The following is a 23609-nucleotide window of genomic DNA, read 5'->3' as shown; positions in this document are numbered from 1 at the left end:
ATTGCTTAGCTTTGACCCAGCAAGGCTATGTGATGGACACAGTTAAAGGTTATGTCACAGCCCCCTCAGCTTTTTTACCTTTGCCTGACTGTCCTTCTTTATTCAAGTCACCATCACAATAAGATTCCTTAAAAATCCACCAAAGCCCTTCATTATACCTCAATGGTACCCTAACTTGCTCCTTACATTTCTGATGTGACTGCTGTTTGGACATATGCACAGTTGTTCTGTACTAATCATTAACATCAAGATGTTTTTTCTTATCACAATCACTTCCTTGCTGCCTGTCGGTGAGCTGCAGATGACAGTGTGACCTCCATACACCGCTTTCTTTCCTACAAATTGTTGCTGAGAACCAGGGCTTCTTTTCTGCCAAGGGTTTTTTGCTCTTCAGCTTTGGTCCGTTCTTTACCCTTCCAGATTTTTAGTCTCTCTGCCACACCCCTCAAAAAAATAGTGGCAGCTACACTGGCTTGTTCTGAAGAGGGCTCTCTTTACATCAAATGCACTAAAGAATACCATGTCGATGACCAGTTTTCTGTGATATTTACTAATGGTAAGAAAGAGAAGGCAGTGCAATAACAGATGATTTCTAGGTTGATTGTCCTGTGCTTTAAGAAATGCTAGGCCCTGGCCCAGGAGTAGCCTCTTGACGGACGACTGGCTTATCCCACTTCAGTCCACGCTTCCTCAAGAGCTCTTGCCCTAGACATCTGCCAGACTGCTTTAAGAAGGCTACTTGCTTTCATTCACCAAGCACTATTTCCTCAACAGTCAGGTCTTGCAAAGAGGTCCATTTTTCCTGTTTGGTCTTCCAGGACTTTTTGATGTGAGCCTACTCCTCAGACCCTACATCCTTTGAGAGGTACTGCTTGGGTATCTATTTTAAAGAGAAGAATCTGAGGTTACAAGTATCCATTAAAATTACAAGTTACTTACCTTCAGTCACGCTTTTTTTTTATGGATGCTCTATCTAACTGCAGATATCTCACATGCCTCCCTTCTTCCTAGTCTGTGGAGTCCTACATCTATTAGAAATGGGTCAAGAGGGGGCGGATCCGAGCCACGCATCAAGATGGCCGCTCTTTGGAGGGCTCTGCACCTTCGAGCTCCCATATACCCCACAACTTGAAGACAGCCTACCTGGGACTGCTGGGTGACTGCCTGTGTGTCTGGCGGGCCTCCTCGACACCTGGGTGCCGGTGGCGCAGCCGTGAAATCTGTGTCCCGATCCTGGCTCCCGGCATGGCCTGGTTTCTGTGACCACACGGCAGCCGACCGGTCCGTTGCCTGCATTGGACCAGGCCTTGGGTTAACCGCTGGGGAGCAGGCACTGTGGGCTGCTCCGGGGCCAATGCCCCAGGGGCGGTGCTGGATGGCTGACCTGGACTGTGCCCGACCTCGGCCTGGTTGGCTATCGACCGGGGTGGTTGTCGGGCCACCAGGCTCTCGGCCAGGGCCTCCTGCTCTCACCTTCGTGTGTGACGTCTTCTGCTACGAGATATGGCCGTTCAGGGCCAGGGAGCGCTGGTCCATTCTGAGGCCTGGGGACACTGGGGAATGGGATGTGGTGAGTGAGTGGCTCCTGGAACCTTGGATCAATCCTGTGCTGCTGCGCGTGAGGGCCCACACTATAAATTGACACAAAGCGGCAGGCCCTGAGGCATCCGCCTGCGCACCTCGGTTGTGAGAGGTTCCGTCTGCTGGGTCCCCGGAGGCCTCAGGCAGTAGGAACTAGATTCCTTTGGCTGCTGCCTTGTGGTGGGACAATCTAAAGGCTGCCTGAACTGCATCTGGCCCCCAATACCTCCCCCCCCCCCCCCCCCCCCCCCCCATGGATATGGCTACATCCTGGTCACGGGCCTGCTCGTGCCACCCCCACTGTGCGCCACGTACCTGCCGCTTGTGCCCACAGCTGTTCTGCGCACCGGGGAGAGGCGGGCCCCCTGTGCCTGTGCTGCCGCACTGGAGGCCCCATACAAATTGACATTGGAGCGGCGTGCCCGGAAACCTCTGCATGCATACCAGGGCTGCTGGAAGTCTGTAGAGAGATACCCCGAGAGAACACATCCTAGGAGGTTGAATGACTCGCGTAGTTGCCCAGCCCTGTAGTAGGTGACTGGGCGAGACACCACTGGGGCAGATTGGACTGTGCCTGCCCCCCACATCTGGCTACATCCTGCGCCAGCTCATGCCCGTGCTGTGCACCAGAGAGAGGCTGAGACTTTGGAGGGCCCCAAAAATATACTGCCAGCAACTCTATGTGCCCTCATGAGTAGCACAGAACTGTGCCCTGCAGCTATACATCAGCCTCACCATGACACTGTAGGCCACCTGCCCGCCCTCCTCTATACGTCGACATGGGCAAAGAAGATGCGCGACAATACAAGTTCTCTCTTGAAGGTAATAGACACACCTGCAATGAAGAGCCAAAAGCTCCACCTGAGGACCCCATGACCCCCTAAGTGGGGAATCTGAACAGAACAGTGATCTCAAAGAACTCCTAGTAGAGATGAAATCCAGCTTGCCTTCAATAGATGCGAAACTAGATCTCATGGCCAACCACCTCGACCACATGAAGGAACGTGTCGACAAACATGATGATCGGCTGGACCACCTTGAATCCCGCGTGTTTGCTGTTGACGACACACATGCCACCTCCAGCAAACATCTCCTTCATATGGACAAGGCCCTCAAGCTCAAAAACGAAGATCTTGAAGTGTGCTCAAGGCGCAGCAACCTCCACATTAGTGAGGTCCCGGAATCTACCACCATCATCAAAATAGAGGACTGTCGAATCCATGCTCTGCATGCTGTTTGGTGAGGCCCTTTCCCGAGTGTTCATCGTAGAGCGTGCCTACCACTCCATGGTACCAAGGTCCCCCCTTGGTACTCCATGCTTGCCCTATTGTTGCCAGGCTCCTCAATTAGAGACACCAAGACTTTGTCCTGCTCATGGCCCATGAGTACAGCTTGGGCCAATACGAGGGCAATTTAATTAAACACTGACTATGTTTTGAGGTCTGAGACTTGATGAGTGAAACTCAGTAATCAAAATGTAATGAGTCAATCACAAGTGTATTTATTGTTGTTTTAAAAAAAAAAAATCATAGGCCACCACGTGTTTCACTACATGACTCTTCATCAGGGGCATATGACACATACATAACTGACGCTGTTGATAATGCATATCAATAATATAGAGATAAATTACATGACAGTATGGAAAATTAGATCATAGAAAGGGAGATTGCAAAGAGAAGTAATGAAAACAAGACAAAACTTAAAAAAGCAACATGTAAGAATAACTCACATGATATGATTAACAAAAATAAAATACCCAACTGTACAGAAAAAAAGGAAATATTACACACATTTTTAAATACTAGTACATGACGCCAAATTAAGTTACAGACAGAAAACTAAGGTGAAAACAACACACTAGCAAAAGGAAAGAGGAAACAAAGTACAATTTCAAATTTAACCTTGGTGTTTCAACTTATCTTAAACAGCAGCAAACACCATGTGTGTTTACCAAGAACATAAAATACATGTGAACCTAAATGATGATAATCCCCAGTACTGTAAGTAATTGATGGGGAAAAGCGATGATACAAAGCAATTAATGCAGCTGTTACTACTCACTACGGTGAGAACTCCATAGTCCACACTACACCTCACTTCTCTCTTTCCACCCTGTGGGTGAGGCTCGGGGACCAAAACCACTGGGCTGATACAGGGATTATCAGAGGGTTCAATAGCCCCAAACTCCAGCATCTTGCTTACTTCAGCATTGATGCTCTCCTTAACTCAGTCAAACTGTCAATAGATCTTTGTTTTGACAGGCAAGCTGTCTCCAGTGCCACATCATGGGTACACCAGTGTGTCTTTCCAGGGATTAAGGAGAAGAGCCCAGCATACTGTTGCAGGACTTGCCAGCAGTCAGCCTGCTGTTGGGCAGAGAGGGTGTCTGAGTAGACAACTCCATCTACTGACCCATCTTTAGGGTTGTAAGAGAGGAGGTCAGGGAGTGGTCCACTCTCTGCTTTTTGATTCTCATCAGTAACCATCAGCATGGTTACATCAGCCCTGTCACATAAAAGCTTGAGGCGGTTTGCATGGATCACCTTCTGTGGGGCCTGTTAGTGCCCACGTCTACCCAATAGATGACCTCACTTTTATTAGGGATAGGTTAAGGGCCACTCCATTTGCCTCGGAGGGCCCTTGATGCCACAGGCTCCAAAACCTACACCCTCTGCCTGGTTGGAACTCCACCAGTGCAGCCTTTTGGTCATACAAGAGCTTCTGGAGCTCATGGCTGGCCTCAAGATTTCTGGATGCTTTTCCATGTAATCTGCCGTCCTGGAACGGAGGCCTAATACATAGTCCACAATATCTTGCTTAGGTTTGTAGAGAGGCTTCTCAAAACCTTCCTTCTCAAGACAAAGTGGTCCCCTAACAGGATGGCCAAATACTACTCTGTTGGGGTAAAGCAGGCATGAAAAAACCCCATCCTATCTCCTTTTGAGTTTTTCAGGGAGACCCATGATCCTGATAAGGTGTAGTGAATTTATAAGTTACTCCACACTCATTCCACATGTGTATTAGGTAACTAGACATGAAGTTTGCACCTCTGCCTGAAACCCCCTCCTTAGGAAACCCTACCCAGGCAAAGATACCAATGAGGACCTTGGTGTTTTCAGGGGCTTTAGTAGACCTCAAGGGAATTGCCTCAGAATACCTGGTAGCATGATCCACTACTACCAGTATGCATTTGTTTCCTGATGCTGTGGGAGGTTCAAATGGACCATTGATGTTCACTCCTACCCTTTCAAAGGGAACCCCAACCACTGGTAGTGGGATTAAGGGGGGCTTTGGGTGGCCATCTGTCTTGCCACTGGCTTGACATGTAATGCAGGAGCTGCACAACTCCTTCACCTGCTGGCACGTTTGACCAGGAGAAATGGCTTACTAGCCTATTCCAAGTTTTACTCTGGCAAAGATGCCCAACTAGGGGGATGTCATGGGCCAATGTGAGGAGGAAGTCTCTAAATTGCTGCGGCACAACCACTCTCCTAGTGGTGCCAGGTTTGGGGTCTCTGGCCTTAATATAAAGGAGTCCTGCCTCCCAATATGTTCTGTCGGAGCCACTGACATCTCCCTTTTATTGTGCAGCAGCTTGCTGTTACAGGCTTTGAAGAGTAGGACGGTACTCTGTCCTTGTAACAGCTGTTCCCTAGAGGCTCCCCCTGGGCCCAGGAGCGCAATATGATAAGGTCAAGTGCTATAGGTTCAGTTCCCTCTGGGGGTGACAGGTCCTCTCCCTGAGGAGAGGGATCCTGAGCTTTTTGCTGTACAGAAGCTAGTCCGTCAGTCTTCTTGGAAAGTTGTTCCACTTTTCCAGGCTCCAACACTTCTTTTTTCCCCTGCTCTGTGTCCTTGTTTTTACACACACCAACTCGGGGATCCCTAGCATGGCTGCATGGGTATTCAGTTCTACCTCAGCCCATGCTGCAGTCTCCAGATCATTCCCCAGCAGACATTCAACTGGGATTGCAGAAGAGACCACTACCTGTCTCAGGCCAGTAATCCCTCCCCATTCTAACGTTACCATAGCCATGGTATGGACCTTAATTACATTGTCAGCATTGGTGACTGGAAAGGTTTGTCCATCCAAATACTGTCCTGGAGAAACCAGTTTATCTGTCACCATGGTGACACTGCCACCTGTATACTTCAGGGCTTCTACTATAGTCCCATTAATCAGAGGGTATTTTTCATATTAGGGGGCCATACAGCAAGAGTGGCCAAATCGACCCCACTCTCAGAGACTAACATAGCTTCAGTGTGAACCCCGATTTGCTCTGGGCACACTATTGAGCCCACCTGTAGACTTGCCATAACAGTGCTAGCTGGAGGAGTTCTAGGGGGATTCTTTTTGAGACAGGCAGAGTCTCCAGTTTTGTGCTCTAACTGTTTACAGGTGTAATTCCAGGCCTTTGGGGGATCAAAGTTTTTACCTTTGTACCCACTGTTGGGTTTTAAAGTGTTCTGGGACCCATCCTCCTATTCAGGTTTTTGGGGGCCTTTAGAAGACTCTTTACTGTTATCCTTAGGATGTTCACCCACTTTCCCTGGGGAGGTTTTGTGACCCCTTTCTTTTGGTCACCACCACTGTTAGTCTTGGCCACCCTTGTCTGGACCTAGTGGTCTGCCTACTTTCCCAATTCTTGGGGAGAAATTGGACTTGGGTCTAACAGATACTTTTGTAACTTTTCATTAATGCAATTACTTCAAATGTATGTTTTCATAAACAGATTATAAAGCCCAGCATAGTCATGCGCTTCAGTTAACCAGCCATCTAGTTTTTTACTGAGTAGTCTACAAAGTCAACCCATCAGGGACACAAGTTTTTTTTGAACCCCCTGAACCTAATTCTATATTCCTCAGTGGTGAGTGCAAAACCGTCAATCAGGGTACCCTTCATGAGGTCATAGGACCCATCGTCTGCCTCAATGAGTGTCGGGAGTCTATCCCTGCACTTATCAATGAACAGTTTCTAAAGCAATGCTCCCCAGTGTGACTGCTTCACATGTCTCTAGGCACAGGCCCTCTGAAAGGCTGTGAACCATTTTTTGAGGTCATCACATTCCTTAACTTGGGGACAATCCCTTTGGGGATTTTAGGGTAGTAAGAGTTCTCTCTGTCCCTAGGTATAATGTTGCTGTCACCATTTATTGGTGCTAGGCCCATCTCTGCTCTTTTCCTTTCTATAGCCAGGAATCTATCCTCCATGGATATTCTATGAGCCATCCTTGCTAAAATGTTGTCCTCCTCATTGAGGCTGTCCTCAGTGTGCTTGGGGTGCGTGACCCACCTGTGTGTGAGCTAGACATCCTTAGCACTACTCTTGGAAAGATGGGTGAAGGGACCACATCTTCTCTAACTAGGCAAGGGGGTTGGGAATTGTACCGCTCATCACCACTTTCTCCTTCTGGGAGGAGATCCTCCTCTTCAGAAGGATGTTCCTTAGCATACGCTGCTAAGAGCTCCTGGAGCTTGTTCTTGGTAGGGGTGAAACCAGTTTTAATTTTTTTAAGTCTACAGAGGGTCCTTAGCTCCTGTATGCCAAGATGGAGCTAAGGGCTCACGTTGAGTTCTAAACCACATTCTCTGTAGCCATTATTTTATTAAAGTCGTGACCTTTTTAAAAGGACTAACAAAGAATTCTAGGCACTTCTACCCCTAACTATAGTAGGTTTTTAAACTTTTGAAAATGCTAAAGGAACTTGACCAAGGCCCCAACAAGAATTTTAAAAATTTTGAAAAATTGCCAATCCAAAAATACAGTTTAATCTAAAGACAGTTTTGGATTGTAGTGCTGTGGTCACTTTTTGTCAGAGTGGTTCAACAAATGCAAAGTCGTAGACCCCACTGCGAAGCTACCAATGTAGGAAGCTGGCTCTGTATATACTATACCAAAGTAAGGTAAAGTGTGCACAGAGTCCAGTGGATCCCCAGAGGCTTTACAGAGGCTAAAGTAGATAATACTTATGCTCTGTTTTGTGGTAGTGTGGGCAAGCAGTTAGGCTTATCAGAGGGCTTTGTTAAGCATTTGTTGTAAACACTCAAGCAAGAAATGATTACACACTCTCAATGACTAAATCTGACACCAATGATTTGTAAAATTATTACTTTACTTTTATTACTAGAAACAAAGAAACTTAGTAGAAGGTAAGTACAGTTTTCAAACTGGCAATACTTTTCAATGCAGTAAATGAATACTTAGTGCAGGACTTCAGTTCAGCAAGATAGATACAGTTTTTAGAAATAGTAATACTTTGCAAATCAAGAAAAATCTACACTTAGTGCAATATTTCAAATGAGCAATATTGTCCTGTGGGAGGAAAACAAGAATGCAATTTCACAGGTAAGTACTTTACTCACAAACTCAGTCTTCATGGTTTTAGGTCAACACAGGGCAAGCTTTAAGTAAGCACCAAGAATGCCCCACCGGTTGCATTGGGGTGGCCGGGTTCAGAGGTCAAATTCGGAGTAGGGTGCCCAGTGTTAACCAATTGAGATGGGGGAACTCAAAGTCGTGCCAATTACAGGAAAGTAAAGCGGATTTGGAGGCCAACTTCGAGAGGTTGTGATAAGCACTGACAGGGCCACAAGCCAGCACCAAACATACATCCTCAGCAACTCAGAGGCAGCCGGGTGCAGAGAGCCAGCATCGGGCACCCAATACAAATCAATAGAGTACAACTGTTTTGAACAAAGGCTGCTGGCTCAGACCAGGAAGCTGGATGAAGGAAATCGGTGGGTGGGCAGGTAATTTCGGATGTTGAGTCACCTGGACTCCATCGGTTGGGCTTCCCAAGGCTTGGGGACTACGTGGGCAGGTACTTCCTTTGACATCGGAAAAGCCTTACTGCAGTCTGTCGTGGTTAGGGATTCCTTCGTGTTGAGGCTGCAGGCGTCGTCGTAGTGTCCAGGAGAGGCTAGCCCATTATGGACTCGGGCTCTGGATCACTGGGGAACTTCGCTGGGACCGTTGAGCCACTCAGATTTGGGTCGAAGGCGCCAGTTGCAGTGGTGGATCCGGAAGCGGGGTTCCCAATTCCGCAGGTCACAGGGGCCTTTCTTGGGGTTTCTTTGATGATCAGGGTCACTGTTCTCGGGGGGGGGGGGGGGGGGGGGTGGCGACAAGATTCTGGTCTTTGTTGAAGGCAGCAGTCTTTCCAGAGGTTTTTGGAGGCTGCTGGGCTGTGGGACGAGTCTGCAGTTTTCGCAGGATCGTCGAGAGCTGGAGACAGGCCGGTAGGGCTGGCGCCGAGTCAGTGGGTGTCTTTAGTCTTCCTCTGTTGCACAGCTCTTCTTTGTCCTCTCCCTCTGTAGGTCGTCCGGAACTAAGAATTAAGGTTCAGGGCTGCCCCCAAATACTTAATTTAGGGGTGTAACAGAGGCTGAAAGTAGTAGCCTATGGGCTACCTACCTTTACGGTGACTACACTCTTCGTATGTCCATACCCCCTTTGGGGAGGGGGTATACCCCTAATCATATTGGTTAGAACCTTCCATAACAATTTGGAGGATTCTCAAAAGAGAGGGTCACTTCAGCTCAGCACACCTTAGGGTGGTCCTGGCTGACAGGAGACGCACCTCTCCTGATTGCTAACTTTCCAGCTGACCGTGCAGCCAAAAAGTGGGGCTAGGTCGGGGGCGGGCATTTCCACTAGCTGGGTAGGCCCTGGTCAGCATAACAAAGGGCAGGAGGTCTTTGAGGTTCACTGCCCTTCAATGCTGTTTCTGCTTGGGGTAGGTGTGAAGAACCTCTACCTAGAACAGGCATTGTTTCTAACCCACGAGAGCAACAGGCTCCCACCTCAGGGGGGGTCAGAAACATGTCTAAAAGTGTCAGGCTAATGCAGACCAGTCTAGCGCACACTAGTGGTTTGGTAGGTTTCAGGGGGCACCTCTGAGTTGCTCTTGGAGTGCATTTATTAATGGACATCATGGAGTTGTGGAACTCACATTGACAAACTCGCAGCCCATGTACTCAGTATGGCTTCACTAAGCACTTATAATGTCTAAAAATGGACTTGGACACTATTGGGGGCATATCTGCCCATGCAGTTATGCCCTCACAAGATGTATAGTGCACTCTGCCTTGGGACTGTAAGGCTTGCTGTAGAGGTGACTTACTTATGCCTCTCGCAGTGCTGTCAAGGGGTTTCTTAGGGTGGCATAATACATGCCGCCGCCCTTAGAGACCCTCTCTGTTCACATGCCCTTGGGGTACCAAGGATACCTTTTACGAGGGACTTGTATGTGGCCCAGAGGTGTGCCAGTTGTGGGAACAAAGGTATAGTTTAGGGAAAGAAATACAGGCATTGGGAACTTGGTTAGCAGGAACAGTGTGCACATCCAGTTAAAGAGCATCAGAATCAGGCAAAAAATAGGGGGTAACCATGCAAAAAGGGGCACATTCCTACAATTACCATTACATTTGCACTGAAATAGGTTTTACTGCTCACAAACGATAATGTGTGCAAATGTTCTCACCTAGTGTAGTGATGTGTTTGGATCGTATTCAAATATTTGTTTCCACCACGCTTCAGAATTACAAAAAAAATTGCTTCATTTGTACTAATTCTGATAAATTCTGAAACATGAGTGAAGTTGATGTTTTTTTTTGTTGTGTGCTAGAGAAAAAAAACATCCTACACCCTCTCCTCTCACATGGATACCTACCAGTAGTGTCACATAAATTATCTCACTTTGAAGTCAGAGAAAGAAAAGTAAACACCAAGCACAGCATGCCATTTGACCTGTCTTTGAATGCACAGCAAATGTGTCAAGATTAGAACAAGATTTAAAGGCCTATTTACAGAAGGAGAGATTGTGGAGGAATACAGAAAACTAGTTTGGGCAACGGGAGGGACTAACTCAAGCTGGACAGCCTAAATAAAATAAAGTCAGCAAATAGAAAGCCAAAAAATGTGAGTTCTAAACTACAAAGCCAATGGTAAACAAAGGGCGGAATGCATTCCTAAGTCAGCTTTCTGAATGTTCCCAAGATGTCTTGTTCAAACCAGACAGACAACTGTGCTGTCTGGTACCTACGACCTAACAAAAGTAATCAGGAAGAACATTCGTTTTTTTGTCTCTTTTGCAGCAGCGACCAAAGGGTTACGAGTGGCAAAGGGAACTATAGCAAGTTGGATAGTCTAGACAATACAAAGGTGCCACACTACAGTTGTAGTGGCACTATAGGAAAGACCCAGGTGGCACTCCACGCAGAATAAAGGGGCAACGCTGGCCTGGGAGTGAATGTCTCAAACACATCTGCACGGCACCCACATGGTTCTCAATGCGTATTTTCACAAAACGAGCAGTTGTAAATACACATACTAGGAAACTGTCCATCCTGTTGTATTAAAATTATGTGTGTTAATTTTTAAAAACTAATTATTTTTATTGCACGCATATCGCTGCCACATTTAGGTGACATGTTTTATTTATTTTTGCGGCATAAGATTTAAAATTTTCAAAATTAGCCTCCCCTTCAGCTTGCTTGCCATGAGCTGAAAGTTTTAGATGTGCTAAACGACAAAATGGAACCCAGAGCCAGATGCACTTTGAATTAGCTGAAGGACTGAATGCGTAGCATTTTACAAAAACCTTCAACAAATTAACATGTAAATTACATATGCACAGTCAGCAGTGTGTTGTGTTGATTATTGAAAATAGAATGCTTGTGTGGGCGTTTCTTGCCAACCATCTGAATTATTGATTACAAAATATTCATTCTCTGCCAGTGGGTTGCTTGATTTTCGTCATTTTGAAATCGAACGCAAAGTAATGTTATTTTGCAGTCCTCGTAAGTGCAAAAGCAACCAGGGCCTGGGTGCCCATGGTATGAAGACTTGGGGTTCATAACTTTTAAAACAGGGGTACAGGAAGCGTTTAATGTTGATTTAAAAGTGTTTATAAGCTTCTGATAGAGTGCTAGGAAGATTCGGTAAGCAGCACATACCCCCGTCCACAACACATCGATGTCTTTGAATTTAAATATATCCTGTTAATATTTTTGTAGTGGCAAATCAGGAATGCCTTTCAAGCGAAATTCAAAGAAAATAGACGCTGGAAAAAATGAAGGTGGCAACTACGAGACAACAGCTCCGCCTACCGAGGATGTGGAGAAGAACCAGAAAATCCTCCAGTGGATTGTGGAGGGTGAAAAGGAGATAAGCAGGCACAGGAAGACCAGCCACGGGTAAGGACGTGGGTTGACTGATGCATCAGTGATTAAGATTAGTGAAGACAAGGGCTTCTTTGATGGTTGGTATCAAAGAACATCAGTCTTGTAGTATCTCATTACCTGGAATGAGCACATGTGGCTATTTCACCAGAGTTGAGTAGTTTTTCACACACACTTATACACTTATCAGCATTAACTCCATAATCCCACTTTTTGAACGGTATATGAAGTTAGAGTTTACAAGAATATTAGCTTAAAATCACCACTCTCCCTCCCTTTCAATGATTTTTTCCATTTAATTTAACAATCTACTATGCTGTAGTTTTCACTCTCAGTCGGCTGCTAGCAGTTTACATTTGAAGTGTGATTCCTGTTTTTCAAATCTATCTCCGAACTTGTACTTCTCTTCTTTAATTATAGCTATCCTTTCACAAATCTGATCTACAGCCTTGGGAGTCTGCTGCACCTTTAATTTCACCAATAGCACCACGTCTTAAGAGTAACCCCACCCTTTACTAGCATTTGAACACTGTTTATACTATCTTTTTTAACCACAAGCTTATGAAATTATCTATTTGTGACTCAGACTTGCACTTATTATCCATCTTTCTTCTGATATTATATACTAACTTATTTGTATTTCCATTGTGTCTTCAAAACAGACCATACTTTTCATCTTCCACGTATGCATCTGTTACAGTAGCGCACAAACCAAACATGCCAATAAACTAATTTAATTTAAATGCATCCACATGCGATCTCCCATCAGACCTAGCACTCGCTTCTAAAATAAATCGTAAATGGGCACTTTTTTTGATGGGGGGAGGTACACTCCTGTATACAAAACAGCTTTCCAATCTATTTTAAGAAACTGAACTGACATTATTACATGTCAAGCAATCAAAAAGAAGGAGGGACTATGAGCGAAATGAAGGTCCAGAACCCATGCTTCTATCAAAGCAATACTTGCATACAAAGAAGGGGTATCAGTTCCTATAGAAAGGTCAGAAGATGTCTACTGTGACGTATAGATGTAGATTGGGCAGTAAAGAGGAGGGTCTTCGTAAATGGAGGATAGATCCCTCACACACCCAGATGGGTGTCATGCTTAATCATTGGGCTGTATCTCCTCATGGGGGGCACTACAATGCCCCACGGGCTGCGCACCAGGGCTCTTTGGCAGAGATCTTCTCTTTTTGCCGTAAGGGTGAATGAGGGTCTGTACATCAAGGGTAGTGTGTGTGTGTGTGGTAAAGATAATGATTAAAACTACTTAATGTGTGTCAAAATATGGTTTTAATATGTGAACTTCTCAGGAGGATTAAAAAAAAAAGTGAAATGTGAAGAAGCTGTCAGTGATGTATAATAGACCGTGACAGTTTCCATATGTAAAGTTTACTTAAAATGTCGACATGTTTCACATCTATTGGTCCAGCAGGGATCCATGGTGTTTCTTCAGGACCAGAAAAACTATATATAATGACTTCTACTCTGCTCCAATATGGGTTTCAATGTAATGAAAAAAAGAAGGGAAGAGTATTCCTTATGTATCTCAGTGGACCGTCCTTGGTAATCCCTACCTGGTAGTGTGGTCCCTAATTGAGAACACAAAATCCAACCTATACTAAAACAAAGGGGTTGTAGTAATATATAATGTACATACTAGTAGGCTTTTTTGCCACTCACAAGACTCCTAGAAAAAACTAGGTTGGTTTTGACACTCACTGTAGCTATTTCATGGCCAGAAACTCCTTCTGACCATGAAATAGCTACAGTGAGTGTCAAAACCAACCTAGTTTTTTCTAGGAGTCTTGTGAGTGGCGAAAAAGCCTACTAGTATGTACATTATATATTACTACAACCCCTTTGTTTTTGTATAGTTACTCCGTAGCGGGGTCTACGCAAAGAACGCAAGGATTGCAACAACATAGGTAAAAGACAACATTGTGATGTTACCAGTTGGTGTCAATAAAGTGAGTATCTTTCATAGGTTAAAACAGTTAAAGGCAAACAAGGTGATTGTTAAACATGATTCAGTGATGCAGTAAAGGTCAGGACTATGGTCAGCGATGGTGCTGAACATTTCTGGATGGTGGATCTTGGCAAACCAGGTATTCTGCAGCATGTATTTTAAAGGAGAGTATTACACAAATGTCAAACCTATGCGAGGTGGCACTTAATCTTGATCAGTTCTTCTTTATTGAACGAGTGTTTAATCACTTCTGGGTCAACATCTGTTTCCAAATTTTCTATTGCTTCAAGAGGATCATGTATATGTTTTAATAATATTAATCACACTAGCAAACAAAATAAACAAAAATCAATATTCCCAAATATGGTCTCAAAACTCAAGCCACAATTCAACAAAAATGAAAAAAGTCTACAGAACATTTACACACCAAGAGATACACCAATTCTTGCAAGGCACAAGAGAAATAACTTGCACAGTAAAAGGGAAAAAAACAACTCGATAATGTATTACATACAACTATGCACACATATAACAAATACTTAATCTGATTTAATTTCTTGTTTGTTATGTCAATTATTGCATGCCCTCAGCTCCAAATGTTATCACTTTCACTTAAAAATTATAAGTTGTTATATACTACTGAGTATAAACCTCTAAAATAACAGTGGCTTTATTTTGTTAAGAAATCGCTAGGTTATACATGTCTAACCACACCCTCAAAATCCATTATTGAATCACTCATACCTTAAGACTACATAATTACTCATGCAGATTCAGTCTAGGCAAGTAGCAGCAGTATGACAGCAAATGCAAAATAATCTATTTAAACTCAAGCCTTCTTCTTAAAGGTGAGTTCCTGATTTGCAGTGTGAATCTTGTTAATAGAAATGCACTGCAAGACAAGAACATTCTTTACCTGCAACTGTAGTTTTGAAACTTGCATGTTTTTAGATGAATAGTCAATCCTTTCACCTTGCCTGATTTCTATTAAGAATGTAGTCAGTACCACACACCTTATAAATTGCCCAGAAAGAATTCAATCTGATAATGGCTACTTAAGTATAGGGCATTGTGGGATTTAGGTCGATATCATAATGAGCCATTTTGACCAATGCTTAATTTATGCAACATTAAGTGTCGGGACACAGAGTTTTGGTCAGAACCCCTTAGTCGATGCTATGAATGTCAGTGGTGCCAAATACCAAGGCTTCAAAAATGTGTTCCACTTCATACTTCTTTCATCCCCCACCCGACAGTCCCTACCTATTTATTTCACTATTGCAGGTTCTTTTTTCATTCATGCTTTCTCCATTTGTCTCTGTTTTTCCATCTTTCTCTTCTTTTCCCCTTTTTGTGTTTCTTCTCTCTCTTGCTCTGGAGACAAGTCTGAATAGGGAACAATAAGTGTTGATCCCTAAAATGGAGTGCCGGCGAGCCCTATCTATAACCAACGGCTCAAATGAAACACTGCTTCTTGCCACTCCTATGGTAAACACTCCGAAGATACCCAGAACGTTTCAGTGATCAAGATTTTATTTTAAACCCAGATAATGTGAATCTAGATTAGCATCAAATCTCTATACTGCTGTTACAGTTACATACTATGTTGTCTTTCTGTTTGTAAAGTTTGGGGTAATTCTTTGTGTTGTTCTTGAAGATCTTCAGGTGCCAAGAAGCCTCTGTCTCATGACCTGTCTAGACCAATCTCCATCGAGCGCCCTGGTACTGTACACCCTTGGGTCACTGCCCAGCTACGCAATGTGGTTCAGCCTTCTCATCCATTTGTCCAGGACCCAACAATGCCACCCAATCCTGCCCCCAATCCACTCACACAATTGGAGGAAGCACGGCGACGCCTGGAGGAAGAGGAGAAGAAGGCTGCCAAACTAGCCAACAAACAAAGGTATCTGTTCCTTTCATGTCTCTGAGGTGCCGAGATTAGCGATGGGGTTATTGCTATGGATGAGGACAGATACATGCTGTTATTTAAACGCTATTTTTTTAATCAATCTTAGAGAGTCTCCTTTATCCAGTTACCATAAAATAGATACAGGCAACAAAATAGATGTAGGGTGTGTAGCAGGACTGTTGTATTTAATAATTTGTAGAGATTTCTGTAGACAGTTTTCCTTAATGGCCACCAGATTTTTCCAGGTCAAAAGTAGAGGAACTTAAAATCATTAGAAATGATTTAAAATGTCTGCCGGAACAAAGGTACAATCTTCTGGAAGAAAGCAACGTGTAAATCAGTATATTTATATTTGATACGAGCTAGCTGCAATGAAACATGCTACATTAAACTACTCTCTGTAATTGTTACTGTTTAGAAAACAAGGTAATTTAAATAAGTAGTGTATCTGCCCCTCACATCGCTCCCATGTCCTTTTGTGCATCCTAGAGCCCAGGTCTCTACCGCCCATACCATGTTACATTCACCCCATGACAACTTCTTGTCCTGATACCAAGATCTGTGCTCCCCTCACTTCATCACTCTCTTTTTACGCTTGTGCTCCTAAGAGCACATAGAACTTTGCCATTTTCAATCGGAGGCCATAGGCCCAAGGCTCAGATGGATGACTGAGATTCACAAGTTAAACAGTTTTCCTATAAAGATTTAAAAGGCACACTAGGCAGGTGCCCAATGCGTAACAGCCTACAACTGAGTTGACTTTTGATCACTATAAATTAATGTCATAGTCCACACCAGTAGTGTTACTAGCCAATAGTTGCTCTCCTCAGCTTCAATCCTTTGCCTTTTTTTAAGAAATGTAATTCTGAGTACAAGTCGATTATAAATTGTGGCACCAAAAACATTAACAGAGTAAGAGATTGGCTAATGTGAAGAAGCGTCGCAACTTTGGGTAAGAAGGCTGCTCATGTCCTCATTAGTAAATTGTCAGGAAGCAATGTGGTGTAGAAGGGTTGCGCCTGCAGGTTACTCATGTGATGCACAGAGGTAATGGCAATCAGGGTAACTGTTTTTAGTGTCCGTAATTGCGTTGATGAACTGTGCATTAGCTCAGTGTGCACATAAGAAATGTCAAAAATATTTTCAGATCTTGTTGTGCCATGACAAATGGCTTCCAGGAAACAAATCAAAACATTCACCCCCAGTCAATTGATCTGGGTTTAAATCCATCATTCTTTTGCTAACCATGCTACCCCAGTTTAGACCTGGCCATATGCAAATCAGACTTGATCCTGTGCCTCTTGGGAACAGTCCAGCCCGAACTGCCATGCCAGGTCCTCCCTGCACCGGAAACAAGCATCCTAGGACCGGTTTCGGGGTTTCACCCCTCATCAGCCAGGATAGCTTGAATCCAGTGGCACAGTGAGCCCGGGACCCACGTCTGGGCATACCCGGCACACTTAGGGTGAGAAAGCAAAAGACACACAATTGATGGATGGAATGCCGAACAAATCAAAACATTCACCCCCAGTCAATAGATCTGGGTTAAATCCATCATTCTTTTGCTTACCATGCCACACCAGTTTAGACCTGGCCATATGCAAATCAGTCTTGTCTCTTGCTCACTTTGCCACTGAATTTAAGCTAGCCTGGCTGATGAAGGGTGTTACCCAGAAACCGGTCCCAGGATGCTTGTTTCCGGTTCAGGGTAGACCTGGCTTGGCAGTTCGGGCTGTTCCTATGAGGCACAGGGTCAAGACTGATTTGCATATAGCTGGGTCGGAACTGAGGTGGCGAAGTGAGCTAAAGAATGATGATGGATTCAACCCAGATCTGTGACTGGGGGGGTGAGTGTCTGAAAAGTTTCAGTGCTCCGTCCATCATCTCCTTGTGTTCACAATTATATTAAGGATATGGAGGTGAGGATTATGCATATTCTTATTTTATTCCAAACCCTTGCAGCATTAGACAAGCTTATCAAACAAACTGTGGCAACAGCAAGAAAAAAAACTACATGTTCGAGGCATATGAGCTGCAGATTGTACACTTAGCATAGATCGCCATCTGGTGTTGGGCCCGGATGTTTGCAGTTTATTTTTCTTCTTGGACAGTCTTTGGAAGTCACGAGTTTGGTGACTCCTCCTTCGGTCCGTACTGCGCATGGGCTTCGGCTCCATCCTCAGATTGTTTTTTTCCGCCATCGGGCTCGGATGTGATACTTCGTGCTCCGGCTTCGAACTTCTACGGTTCCAGCCTCGACGGAAAATCCTCGTTTCTTCGAGTTTCTTCATCATCATCTTCATCTCTCGAAGCGGCACTTTCTCCATCCCGTACATCGGCACCGGCCTTCGGGCCCTCCTCGACTCCGGTCCCGGCCGATGGAAAGGACTCCGTTCAAAAAGTGCCCAAAATGTGGGTCTAAATTTCCCCACACCGACCTCCATCAGGTGTGTAATCTTTGCCTCTCTCCAGAACACGAGGCCAGAGACTGCCCCGCCTGTAAGTCTTTTCGATCGAAGAAGACCATCCGGGATCGAAAAGCTCGACGCACCATGGCGCACTCATCGTCTGCAGCTCCACCGGACATCTTCGGAGACGGCGCCGAAGCTTCGGGGCAAATACACACCGAGCAGGAGGAAGACGTCGTCAGCGCTTCAGAGGCCGACGACTCCGACGTGGAGGACATCACACCGGCGCAGCGGGGCGTGAGTACTATGCCCCCTCCCACCCCCGCGCCCAAAACCAAAGAGACTCAGGTTACACCCTCGCCTGCTGGCCTGGGCAAAACCAAGACCAAAGCTTCCATCACCCCACCTTCGGGCCCGGTGTCGAAGCCTCCAAAGTCTCACGGCAGCTCGGGATCGAGCCAGCCGACGCCCGGTGCCGAAAAACAGCATCCGGCACCGAAGAAAGTAATATCCAGCTCGACTCCGAAGCCACCGGTGCCGAAGCCTGGACTCTCGGCGCCGACCAAACACAAACACAAATCAGTCGGCACCGACGCTCCGGCGCCGAAAACTCCCTCGACGCCGAAAACTCCCTCGACGCCGAAAAAACCGGAGGCCCCAAAAAAACCGGAGGCCCCAAAAAAGCATGGCGTACAGAAACCATCGAAACCCTCGGTTCCGAAATCACCGGTGCCGACGGACGATTCAGCACCATTGGCTCTGTTTACACCAGACCCTTTACAAAAGACTCTGTCCAAAGATCCAAAGACTGGGCTATTGACTTTAATTATCAAGAAAAGACGCCTTGATACTCCGGCTCCTCCTCCACCGCCCAAACGGAAGGACTCTGCTACTTCTCCCATCAGAGTGCCCTCCCCACTACCGCCTCCCCTACCTCCTCCACCCCCTCCCCCTCCCAGGTCTCCTCCACCCTTACCTCATTACTCTCCGGCCCCGTCCCCAGATCCGGACGACGGGGACCCGGAAAATTACCCGGCGGACGCCCCAATGGATCCCACTCCACCGGGGACCCCAGACCCATGGGAGGATTACAATAACCCTGATATACCCGATATACCTCAGGACGACCTATACCCATCCAGGCCGTCTCCCCCAGAGGACTCCTTAGGGTTTCATCATTTACTGCAGAGAGCAGCACACTACCATGGGGTGGACATGCACACTGAACCAGTGGAAGACGACTTCTTACTGGATACATTTGACATACAGGACAAATCCACTTCTATTTTACCCACGCTTAAGGGTGTCACCAAGCATGCCGCAGAGGTGTTCAAAGACCCTGTCAGGGCCAGGGTACTAAACCCTAGAATAGAGAAAAAGTACAAGGCGGCACCCACAGACCCTGCATACATTAAGGGCCCTGCTCCCTTAGATTCCCTAGTTGTCTCTACAGCTAGAAAGCGGGCTAACTCCCAGTCCTCAGGAGAAGCCCCACCGCCAGACAAGGAATCCAAACTCCTAGACGCGTCTGGCAAACGCACCGCCTCTCAAGCTGCAAACATGTGGCGCATTGCAAACACACAAGCGCTACTTGCGCGCTATGACAGAGCACACTACGACGAACTGGAGGCTCTTATGCAGCACCTTCCCGAAAAACACAAGCGTAGGGCTCATGAACTAATACAGGAGGGTAAACTAATTACAAACACCTCCATTAAGTGTGCCCTCGATGCAGCCGACACTGCTTCTAGAGCCATAAATACCAGTGTCCTGCTTCGTCGCCATGCCTGGCTCAGGATCTCAGGGTTCAAGCCTGAAGTCCAGGCGTCCATACTCAATCACCCCTTTGACCAACAAACTCTCTTTGGGCCAAAGGTAGACGAAGCGTTGGAAAAGATGAAAAAGGACACAGACACAGCAAAGTCTATGGGGGCACTCCAAACACAAGCCTCTAAACGTTCCTTTCGACGCTCCTCCTTTCGTGGCACAGGCAGAGGCTTCTCCACCGATAGCACCTCTACCTCCTACAAGTCCCCTCCTCAAAATACCTTTTCAAAGGGCAACCAAAGGGGTGGTTACAGAGGCAACAACAATAAGGGCAGGGGCAAAACTAACACCACCCGTTCTGCCACCCCGCCCACACAATGACTTCCCTCCGCTCCCCCCAGACCATTCCACTCCGGTCGGGGGTAGACTACAAAACTTTATCCACGCATGGGAGTCCATAACATCGGACAAATGGGTGACCCAAATCATTCGGTCAGGGTACTGTCTCGAGCTAACATCTACCCCACCCAATATCCCACCAATGCACCGTCCAATGTCTCAAGAACATTCCACACTGCTCAAACAGGAGGTACTCTCCCTCCTCCAAAAACACGCTATAGAGCAGGTCCCCGTCCATCAGCAAAATCTAGGGGTTTACTCCCTATATTTCTTAATACCAAAGAAAGACGGGACCCTCAGGCCCATTCTGGACCTCCGGCCTCTAAATGCCTACATACATTCAGACCATTTCCACATGGTCACCCTACAACAAGTCCTCCCGCTCCTCTGTCAGGGAGACTTTCTCACAACCTTGGATCTGAAAGACGCATACTTTCACATTCCAATACACCCCTCTCACAGGAAATACCTCAGGTTCGTGGTGGGCGGGCAACATTACCAATTCACGGTTCTCCCCTTCGGGGTCACCACCGCACCACGGGTGTTTACCAAATGCCTAGCGGTAGTAGCAGCACACCTCAGACGTCAACACATTCACGTCTTCCCTTACTTAGACGACTGGCTGATAAAAGCCGCGTCCTACCACCAATGCGTGCAGCATACAAACAGCACCATCCAACTGCTCCACCAGCTAGGCTTCACGGTGAACTACCAAAAGTCACACCTCATACCATCTCACACAAAGCAATATCTCGGGGCCACTATAGACACCTCCAAAGGTATTGCCTATCCAAACTCAGCCAGAATCACAAGCATTCAAGCCTTACGCAAAACATTCCTTCCCCAACACTCTCTTCCAGCAAGAGTGTTCATGAAGCTCATAGGAATGATGGCGTCTTGCATCTTTATAGTGCCCCATGCAAGACTCCACATGCGTCCACTTCAAGAGTGCCTAGCACAACAGTGGAACCAGGCCCAGGGTCAGCTGACGGATCTGGTGTTGGTGGACGGCCGCACACATCACTCTCTGCAGTGGTGGAACACCACAAACCTTTCCAAAGGGCGGCCGTTCCTGGACCCGGTTCCTCAGGTGATTCTAACAGCGGACGCATCGCTCTCTGGCTGGGGAGCGCACCTCCTACACCTCACAATGCAAGGTCTATGGACGCCACAGCAAAAATCGCTCCACATCAACCATCTGGAGCTCTTGGCGATCTTTCTAGCCCTAAAATCTTTCCAAAAACAAATTTCGGGCAAAGCAGTCCTCATTCGCACAGACAACATGACTGCAATGTATTATATCCAAAAACAGGGGGGGACACACTCTCCCCAGCTCTCCCGCTTAGCCCAGAGCATATGGAGATGGGCAATTCCCCAAAACATCTTTCTCCTGGCACAGCACGTTCCAGGCGTACAAAACACCATGGCAGATCTGCTCAGCAGACAAACGCAACAACTACACGAATGGGAACTGCATCCACAAATTCTTCAGCCATTCTTCCAACAGTGGGGGCATCCTCAGATAGACCTCTCCGCCACCCACGAAAACAAAAAATGCCCAAGCTTCGCCGCCAGATACCCACACCCATTGTCCAAGGGCAATGCGATATGGATGAACTGGTCAGGCAGATTTGCATACGCCTTTCCACCTCTCCCACTAATTCCATTAGTGGTAAGGAAGCTACAACAACACTCCCTCACACTCATTCTAGTAGCTCCGACGTGGGCCAGGCAGCCGTGGTACACCACGCTACTACAACTGTCAGTGGTACCACGTCAAATACTGCACCTATCCCCATGCCTCCTAACCCAGAACCATGGAGAAATCAGGCACCCGGACCCAGCTCAGCTCAACCTGGCGATCTGGCTCCTGAAATCTTAGAATTCGGATACCTTAACCTTCCCCCTGATTGCATGAACATCATCATGGAAGCCAGACGTCCTACCACTAGAGCATGCTATGCCGCAAAGTGGAAAAGATTTGTAATTTACTGCCGTAACAATACAATCAACCCTTTAGATGCATCCATACAGCACATCATATGCTATCTGCTCCATCTTCACAGGTGTAACCTGGCATATTCATCCATACGCCTACACCTAGCAGCGATCGCTGCTTATCTACAAAACAGACAGCATTTATCACTCTTCAGAGTGCCCGCTATTAAAGCCTTCATGGAAGGCCTTAAACGAGTAATTCCTCCCAGGGCACCACCTTCCCCTGTATGGAATCTAAATTTAGTTCTTACACGACTAATGGGTCCGCCCTTCGAACCAATGCATAAATGCGAGCTACAGTTTCTCACCTGGAAAACAGCTTTTCTCGTAGCTATCACTTCCCTTAGAAGGGTTGGTGAAATACAAGCGTTCACTATACAGGAACCCTTCATACAAATACATCACAGCAAGGTCATACTTCGCACAAATCCGAAGTTCCTGCCCAAGGTCATTTCCCCCTTCCATCTCAATCAATCGGTGGAATTACCTGTCTTCTTCTCGCAACCTCAATCTGTTGCAGAAAGGGCCTTACACACACTCGATGTGAAAAGGGCTTTGCTATACTACATACAAAGAACGCAACCTTTCAGGAAGACTAAACAATTGTTTGTTTCCTTCTCTCCACCACATAAAGGCAACCCCATTTCTAAATCAGGGATAGCTAAGTGGATTGTAAAATGCATACAAATTTGCTACCAAAAGGCAAAAAGAACATTATCTGTTCCGCCTAAAGCCCATTCTACAAGAAAGTTAGGGGCTTCTATGGCTTTTCTAGGGAATATACCCTTAGATGACATCTGCAAAGCAGCCACATGGTCTACACCGCACACCTTCACAAAACATTACTGTGTAGATGTGCATTCCAAGCAGCAAGCTAGAGTGGGCCAGGCTGTACTAAAGACACTTTTTCAAACCACTGCAACGGATACCGGTGGTCGCCGCTAAGGTTGGGTACTGCTATAAAATCTATGCTAAGTGTACAATCTGCAGCTCATATGCCTCGAACGGAATATGCTACTTACCAGTATGCATCTGTTCTTGGCATGTAGAGCTGCAGAGTTGTACACGCCCACCCGCCTCCCCGGCTACCTGTATCCGTTCCAGTACATCTTATTTAGATACAACACACATGGGTTTCTCACTGTTATTACTACGCTCCATCATTTCCCTGTTGGCGAAAAACAATCTGAGGATGGAGCCGAAGCCCATGCGCAGTACGGACCGAAGGAGGAGTCACCAAACTCGTGACTTCCAAAGACTGTCCAAGAAGAAAAACAAACTGCAAACATCCGGGCCCAACACCAGATGGCGATCTATGCTAAGTGTACAACTCTGCAGCTCTACATGCCAAGAACAGATGCATACTGGTAAGTAGCATATTCCTTCCTAT

At 46.2% G+C, this 23609-nt stretch overlaps 1 protein-coding gene across 4 annotated transcripts in view; it reads left to right on the top strand.

Moving 5' to 3' along the window:
• The window catches only part of AXIN1 (axin 1), a 263208-nt gene that overhangs the window by 172070 nt on the left and 67529 nt on the right, over positions 1–23609 (top strand). For all 4 annotated transcript variants that reach the window (XM_085632196.1, XM_085632199.1, XM_085632198.1 and 1 more), the window contains 2 exons: positions 11602–11781; positions 15396–15641. In XM_085632196.1, coding sequence (XP_085488322.1) covers positions 11602–11781; positions 15396–15641 — 426 coding nt within the window. The remainder of the gene's footprint in view (positions 1–11601; positions 11782–15395; positions 15642–23609) is intronic.

Source organism: Triturus cristatus, chromosome 10, assembly GCF_964204655.1.
Source record: "Triturus cristatus chromosome 10, aTriCri1.1, whole genome shotgun sequence".
NCBI lineage: Eukaryota > Metazoa > Chordata > Amphibia > Caudata > Salamandridae > Triturus > Triturus cristatus.
Note: the sequence above shows the minus strand (reverse complement) of the source record. Positions and strands in the feature narration are given on the sequence as shown.